The sequence below is a fragment of the Triticum aestivum genome, chromosome 4B (genome assembly GCF_018294505.1).
Source record: "Triticum aestivum cultivar Chinese Spring chromosome 4B, IWGSC CS RefSeq v2.1, whole genome shotgun sequence".
Classification (NCBI taxonomy): Eukaryota; Viridiplantae; Streptophyta; class Magnoliopsida; order Poales; family Poaceae; genus Triticum; species Triticum aestivum.
This window is the reverse complement of record NC_057804.1, coordinates 563350151-563358599: the sequence shown is the minus strand read 5'-3', so window position 1 is coordinate 563358599 and position 8449 is coordinate 563350151. Positions and strand designations below refer to the sequence as shown.

Sequence of the window (8449 nt, the reverse complement as noted above, 5' to 3'; positions counted from 1 at the left end):
TAGCACTGAAGATACACCGGCAGCCGACCAACCAGACCGAAGCCTCGACTACCCAACCAAAGTCCCATGCCAGTGTCTTCAGGAAGAAAAATGATGCCGTCGGGGCACCGTCGCCGTCCAATCCGAGGGATTTAGAGCTTTCACCGAGGGCATGGAGAAGGATGGAAGGGGTTGAACCTCGATGTAATCTATGCGGTTTCCAAATGTGGTGGTCAAGCTTAGATGGTTTGGTTGCTTTGGTACTGGAACTAGATTCGATAATAAGGTTACGGAAATGTTAACGCCCACACGTGTGGGCGTTAGCCAACTCGCCCACACGCCTCCATCACCGTCCAGCGCCTTTTGCACGAATCTTGGCATAAAAAGGCTGATTTTGTGTGCCGCGTAGGACAAGGCATGTGTGTGATGTGTGACATAGTTCGTCCACACATTCGATTTGCCACACGAAGGGTCCGGTGTGTGGGCGTTTAGCAGTTCACCCACACACCAGTTTTCAGTCACGCACAAGGGCTGATGTGTGGGCGTTTGCCATCTCGCCCACACGTCCGCCTCCTCTCCCACACCCAAGCTGTCAGTTGCCATGCGTTTTGCAGTGTAGATGACAACTGCCCTAGTGTGATTGCAAGCAGATGGCAACTCTCTCTTTTTTTTACCCAAACATGTCAGTTGCCATATGTTTTGCATGGTACATGACAAACTGCCCTAGCGTGCACGTAAGCAGATGGCAACTCTTTCTTTTTACATGACAACTGTCCTAACGTGCTTGTGAGCACATGGCAACTCTCTCTTTTACCCGAACATGTTTTTTTGCCATGTCATTTTTTCAGTGCTAGACGGCAACTGCCTAGTGTTAGTAGGTGGCAACTCCTAAAGTTTTGAAATCATGGCAACTGCAGTAGACCAGACCACACATGGCAACAACTGTAGTTGTCCAAAAAATGACAATCTGGAAGTTTGACCTGAGATGGCAACTGTAGTTGAGCAGACATGGCAACTGTAGTTGTCCGACATGGCAACCATAGTTCAACGACATGGCAACTGCACTTAAACGAACATAGACGAGGGTCCGGCCCATGGCAACTGCGTGCACGCGGTAAAGTGTCACGTGGGGCGTGCGGGACCACGAGGTACGAGACCTGACGTACCGGATGTGTGGGCGTTATCTATTTTCGCCCACACGCACGTGTGTAAGAGGGACAGGGAGGGGAAAAAAGAGGCGTGTGGGCGCTAATTGTTTTGCCCACACACAAGCGTGTGGGCTGGTCCTCTTAGGCACCACACAAAACGTGTGGGCAGATTTCTTAACGCCCACACGTGTGGCAGTTATCGGGACCCTAAGGTTATGGTACAAAATTGTTAAAAAAAGTTTTTCCTTTACAAAAAATTCCTTCCTGTAAACATAAAGTAAAGGTATTTTTTATTCGCAAAAAAAAGGTATTTTTCCATTTTAAAAGTCTGGACTTGTGCATCTGGGTGCTCTAGGCCGTCCGTCTCCGTCCCCGCGTGTGCGTGTTCGAGATAAGATGTCCTCTTGCCAGTGACCCGGAACGGGGCTAGCTCTCGCCATGGAGCTGCCGCTGTCTGCGCCGCGCGCGCATGCCGCCGCTGCCTTCCCCTGCAGCCCCACTTCTATCTTCCGCCTCCATGGGGCAGCCACTCCCCGCAGCCGCGCGCGCCCTCTGCACGCCCGCAGGAACAAGAACTCCAGGGGCGACGCAGCGGAGCCCAAAGTCATCACCATCGGCCGGCCCGGTAAGAAGAGCAAGCGGCGCGGCGACAAGAAGCAGGATCAGCAGCAGCTCCCCGCGGACCAAGAAGCTGAAGACGAGGAGGAGGAGGATGAGGAGGACGAGAGGGACGTGGCGATCCCGGAGGTGGTGACGAACCGGATGATGCGGCGGGTGGGGGCGTCGGTGGGGCTCCCGCTGGCGCTGGGGCTGGCCTTCTTCCCGGCGTTCTACTACCTGAAGAAGGTGGCGAAGGTGGACGTGCCGAGCTTCATCCCCTACGGCCTGTCCTTCGTCTTCTTCGGGGCGGCGCTGGCCGGCGTGAGCTACGGCATCGTGTCCGCCAGCTGGGACCCCGCCAGGGAGGGCTCCCTGCTCGGCTGGAACGAGGCCCGCCGCAACTTGCCCGTCTTCTGGGAGTCCTTCCGGGGCACCCCTCCTCCGAGCCCTCCTCGCCGGGGACGATGATAGGCTCTGTGGTGGTAACTCGGTTAAGCTTAACTACTTGTTTCCCACAATTTCTTCTTCTTGCTGTACGGCTGTACGTAGCTGTAGATGTTCTTGTGCGCGTGTGTGTGAAACAATGAGATTTTGTTGGGCAATCACTCACCAGTAATAGCCGGAGCAGCGTGGTGTGGTGTGTTGCCGATTTGCCGTACCCAGGACATGAACAGCACTGAATTTATTTTAGAAGAACAGCACTGAATTTATGTTCCGATATACTCCTATTACTAAAAGTCTGCAAGAATCTCTCGATCGTTCCGGCAAACTACTGTTGGGTCGATGCTTCGAATAGGAAGTCGATCGGGAAGTGAACACCAGACAAGGCCACGGGGCGTTTGTACCTGCGGTTCAGGCGTTCAGGAGCAATGATACTCACTCTGCATTTGTGATGCTTGGACGCGATCCTAGCTAGCTCCTGCTCCTTCCGTTCCAAAATAATTTTTGTTGGACATTCTGATGCAGTACTCATTTAGCATGCAACAAACATATGACATGCTTCCTCACCGACCTTGACCTCACCATGGACGTGGCAATTCAGCCCGCAATAATTAAGAAAAATACTATACTGTGTATCATTGAGGGTGACCTATGCCGATGTTTCATGACTTGTTTAGTGGCTAACTGCAGCTATTCCACCTAAACTTTGGGACGATAACATTGTTATCAAAGAAGGAGGAGGCAGTGCGTATTCAGCAGCTCCGACCAATTTGTCCGCTCAATGTGAGTTTTCTTTTTTACTAAAGTTGGGATTAACCGACTGACGCGGATTGCACATAGTGTAGTGCAACCAACTCAGACGGCTTTCATGCCGGACAGAAATATACTAGATGGTGTGGTTGTCCTACATGAAACACTTCGTGAGATCCACACAGAGAAACTGAATGGGGTGGTCTTCAATGTGGATTTCGAAAAAGCATATACTAAAGTTAAATGGCCGTTCCTCCAGCAGGCCTTACGTATGACGGGATTCGACGATTTTGGAGGAAGCAGGCCAATTCATTTGTTAAAAAAGGCAATGTCGGGATTAAAGTGAATGATGACATAGGTCACTACTTCCAAACGCACAAGGGTCTAAGACAGGGGACCCGATGTCTCCTATCTTGTTCAACATAGTAGCGGATATGTTGGCAAGTTTGATAGGAAGAGCTAAAGAGGAAGGCCAAGTAGGAGGATTAGTACCACATCTAGTAGATTGTGGGGTATCTATACTACAATACACTGATGATACCATTATTTTTATGGAACATAATTTGGCAAAGGCCAGAAATATGAAGCTTGTGCTATACCTATTTGTCGTGGAATTAACACGTCAGATGTCCTTAGTGTCAGGACTTAGTCGTGAGGCCAACGCATCTATGTGGTAGCTTGAGAGGGGTTGAGCGGAATCGACAAGCGCAACACACAAGGCAAGAATTTAGACAGCTTCGGACCCCGGGAAACATCATCCGATAATAGCCCTACATGTTGTTTCAGGCTGGGTCTCATTATGCTCATGGGGGAGTCGCCGCAGACCGGCCCTCCTAGTTGTGTCTAGCCCTAGAGATTATTGCTTCTTCCTTGTCCCTCTTTGGGGAGCCCTGCCCCTCCTTATATAAGTTGAAGGGGTGGGTTACATGTAGAGTCCTATTAAAATTAGGACTAGTCTACCTTCTAATACAAACCGGATACAAGTCCGGGTCTTAACTCCTTGTAAGGTAAATATTTTTCACGCCTTTCCTCTTAAACCGGCCCGTCATTAACATAAACCGGCCTTCTAGGCCTTGGGCCTTGTCATCCGTCTGTCCCGCCCACCGGGTTACCAATGAGTCATAATGTTGAGGTAGGTTGCTTACAAAACGTCTGGTCAGGGCGGGTCACCAATGAATCGCCAAGTTTCAGCCAGGTCTCAAGTAAACCGCCAAGCCCGGCTAGGTCATATTTCCGGCCGGTTTATACCGCGGGGTATATCCCCGACATTAGCCCCCAGTTTAATTTGGATTCATCCATGTTAAACTGATCCTGTAAAACAAACACAAGAACAAACTTGGCGGCTTGTGCTCCGGGTTAAAGATTCTTATAAACCGGCGCTTGATCATCCTTAAATCCTTGTCATTTCCTCCTTCTAGAAAATCCGGGTCAATAGAACAGCTTCATAATCAATTTGCTTGTAGAAAAAATATTGTAAATAAAGATGAAGGAAATATGCCCTAGAGGCAATAATAAAGTTATTGTTTATTTCCTTATTTCATGATAAATGTTTATTATTCATGCTAGAATTGTATTAACCGGAAACATAATACATGTGTGAATACATAGACAAATATAGTGTCACTAGTATCCTCTACTTGACTAGCTCGTTAATCAAAGATGGTTAAGTTTCCTAACCATAGACATGAGTTGTCATTTGATTAACGGGATCACATCATTAGGAGAATGATGTGATTGACTTGACCCATTCCGTTAGCTTAGCACTTGATCGTTTAGTATGTTGCTATTGCTTTCTTCATGACTTATACATGTTCCTATAACTATGAGATTATGCAACTCCCGTTTACCGGAGGAACACTTTGTGTGCTACCAAACATCACAACGTAACTGGATGATTATAAAGGAGCTCTACAGGTGTCTCCGAAGGTACATATTGGGTTGGCGTATTTCGAGATTAGAATTTGTCACTCCGATTGTCGGAGAGGTATCTCTGGGCCCTCTTGGTAATGCACATCACTATAAGCCTTGCAAGCAATTTGACTAATGAGTTAGTTGCGGGATGATGCATTACATAACGAGTAAAGAGACTTGTCGGTAACGAGATTGAACTAGGTATTGAGATACCGACGATCGAATCTCGGGCAAGTAACATACCGATGACAAAGGGAACAACGTATGTTGTTATGCGGTTTGACCGATAAAGATCTTCGTAGAATATGTAGGAGCCAATATGAGCATCCAGGTTCCGCTATTGGTTATTGACCGGAAATGAGTCTCGATCATGTCTACATAGTTCTCGAACCCGTAGGGTCCGCACGCTTAAGGTTTCGATGACAGTTATATTATGAGTTTATGAGTTTTGATGTACCGAAGGAGTTCAGAGTCCCAGATGAGATCGGGGACATGACGAGGAGTCTAATGGTCGAGATGTAAAGATCGATATATTGTACGGCTATATTCGGACTTCGGAAAGGTTCCGAGTGATTCGTGTATTTTTCGGGGTACCGGGGAGTTACGGGAATACGAGGAAGAAGTAATGGGCTTCATGGGCCAAGTGGTGGAAGAGAGGAGGCAGGGCGCGCGGCCCCCCTAGCCCAAACCGAATTGGACTAGGGGGCCGGCCCCCCTTTCCTCCTTTTCCTCCCTCTCCTTCCTTCTCCTTCTCCTCCCCTTCCTTCCCCTCTCCTACTTGGATTAGGAAAGGAGGGAGTCCTACTCCCGGTGGGAGTAGGACTCCTCCCTGGCACGCCTCCTCCTGGCCGGCCGCCCCCTCCCCCTTGATCCTTTATATACGGGGGCTGGGGGGCACCTCTAGGCACAACAACAATTGATCCCTTGGATCTCTTAGCTGTGTGCGGTGCCCCATCCACCATAGTCCACCTCGATAATATCGTAGCTGTGCTTAGGCGAAGCCCTGCGACGGTAGAACATCAAGATCGTCACCACGCCGTCGTGCTGACGGAACTCTCCCTCGACACTCGGCTAGATCGGAGTTCGAGGGACGTCATCGAGTTGAACGTGTGCTAGAACTCGGAGGTGTCGTAGTTTCGGTGCTTGATCGGTCGGGCCGTGAAGACGTACGATTATATCAACCGTGTTGTTCTAACGCTTCCGCTTTTGGTCTACGAGGGTACGTGGACACACTCTCCCCTCTCGTTGCTATGCATCACCATGATCTTGCGTGTGCATAGGAATTTTTTTGAAATTACTACGTTTCCCTACACTGGTATCAGAGCCTAGGGTTTATGTGTTGATGTTATATGCACGAGTAGAACACAAGTGAGTTGTGGGCGATACAAGTCATACTGCTTACCAGCATGTCATACTTTGGTTTAGCGGTATTGTTGGATGAAGCGGCCCGGACCGACATTACACGTACGCTTACGCGAGACTGGTTTTACCGCCGTGCTTTGCACACAGGTGACTAGAGGGTGTCAGTTTCTCCAACTTTAGTTGAACCGAGTGTGGCTACGCCCGGTCCTTGAGAAGGTTAAAACTTCACTAACTTGACGAACTATCGTTGTGGTTATGATGCGTAGTTAAGAATGGTTCTTGCTCAGCCCGTAGCAGCCACATAAAATTTGCAATAACAAAGTAGAGGGCGTCTAACTTGTTTTTGCAGGGCATGTTGTGATGTGATATGGTCAAAACGTGATGAGATATAAGTTGGTGTATGAAATGATCATGTTTTGTTGAAGTTATCGGCAACTGGCAGAAGCCCTATGGGTGTCTCTTTGTTGCATAAGATGCAAGTGCCAAATAATTGCTTTAGTTTATCGCTATGCGATAGCAATAGTTGCAAGAGCAATAGTTGGCGAGACGACCATGTGACGACACATTGATATAGATCAAGATGATGACGATCATGGTGTCGTGCCGGTGACGATAGAGATCATGACAGTACTTTGGAGATGGAGATCAAAGGCGCAAGATGATCATGGCCATACCATGTCACATATTTTGATTGCATATGATGTTTATCTGTTATACATCTTATTTTGTTTTGTTTGACGGTACTCCCTCCGTTTCTTTTTACTCCGCGTATAAGTTTTGGTCAAAGTCAAACTACACAAAGTTTGACCAAGTTTATATTAAAAAATATAAACATCTACAATACTTAAACTATATAATATGAAAATACATTTCATGGTGCATCTGAAAATGTTGATTTCATATTGTGAATGTTGATATTTTTTAATATAAAGTTAGTCAAACTATGCAAAGCTTGACTTTGACCAAACCTTATATGCAGACTAAAAAGAAATGGAGGGAGTAGCATTTTAAGATGATCTCTCACTAATTATCAAGAAGTGTTCTCCCTTAGTATGCACCATTGCGAAAGTTCTTCATGCTGAGACACCACGTGATGATCGGGTGTGATAGGCTCTACGTTCAAATACAATGGGTGCAAAACAGTTGCACACGCGGAATACTCAGGTTAAACTTGACAAGCCTAGCATATACAGATATGACCTCGGAACACGGAGACCGAAAGGTCGAACGTGAATCATATAATAGATATGATCAACATAGTGATGTTCACCATTGAAAACTACTCCATCTCACGTGATGATCGGACATGGTTTAGTTGATTTGGATCACGTGATCACTTAGATGACTAGAGAGATGTCTGTCTAAGTGGGAGTTCTTGAGTAATATGATTAATTGAACTTTAATTTATCATGAACTTAGTCCTGATAGTATTTTGCAAATTATGTTGTAGATCAATAGCTCGCATTGTTGCTTCCCTATGTTTATTTTTGATATGTTCCTAGAGAAAAACTATGTTGAAAGATATTAGTAGCAATGATGTGGATTAGATCCGTGTTCTGAGGTTTATCCTCGTTGCTGCACAGAATAATTATGTCCTTGATGCACCGCTAGGTAACAGACCTATTGCAGGAGCAGATGCAGACGTTATGAACATTTGGCTAGCTCAATATGATGACTACTTGATAGTTTAGTGCACCATGCTTAACGGCTTAGAATCGGGAATTCAAAGACGTTTTGAACGTCATGGACCATATGAGATGTTCCAGGAATTAATGTTAATATTTCAAGCAAATACCCGAGTTGAGAGATATGAAGTCTCCAACAAGTTCTATAGTTAAAAGATGGACGAGAATCGCTCAACTAGTCAGCATGTGCTCAGATTGTCTGGGTACTACAATCGCTTGAATCAAGTGGGAGTTAATCTTCCAGATAAGATAGTGATTGACAGAGTTCTCTAGTCACCATCACCAAGTTACTAGAACTTGGTGATGAACTATAGTATGCAAGGGATGACAAAAATGATTCCCGAGCTCTTCGTGATGTTGAAATCAACGAAGGTAGAAATCAAGAAATAGCATCAAGTGTTGATGATTGACAAGACCACTAGTTTAAAGAAAAGGGCAAAGGGAAAGAAAGGGAACTTCAAGTAGAATGGCAAGCAAGTTGTCACTCCCACGAAGAAGCCCAAAGCTGGACCAAAGCCTGAAACTGAGTGTTTCTACTGCAAAGGTAATGGTCACTTGAAGCGGAAATTCCCT

At 46.6% G+C, this 8449-nt stretch overlaps 1 protein-coding gene across 1 annotated transcript; it reads left to right on the top strand.

The window, feature by feature from the left end:
* The first annotated feature begins 1479 nt into the window (after window positions 1-1479).
* LOC123093266 (protein PAM68, chloroplastic) lies at window positions 1480-2442 on the top strand. Its single transcript, XM_044515183.1, has one exon. The coding sequence runs from the start codon at window positions 1566-1568 to the stop codon at window positions 2193-2195; it is 630 nt and encodes a 209-aa protein (XP_044371118.1). The 5' UTR covers window positions 1480-1565; the 3' UTR covers window positions 2196-2442.
* Window positions 2443-8449: the final 6007 nt, after the last annotated feature.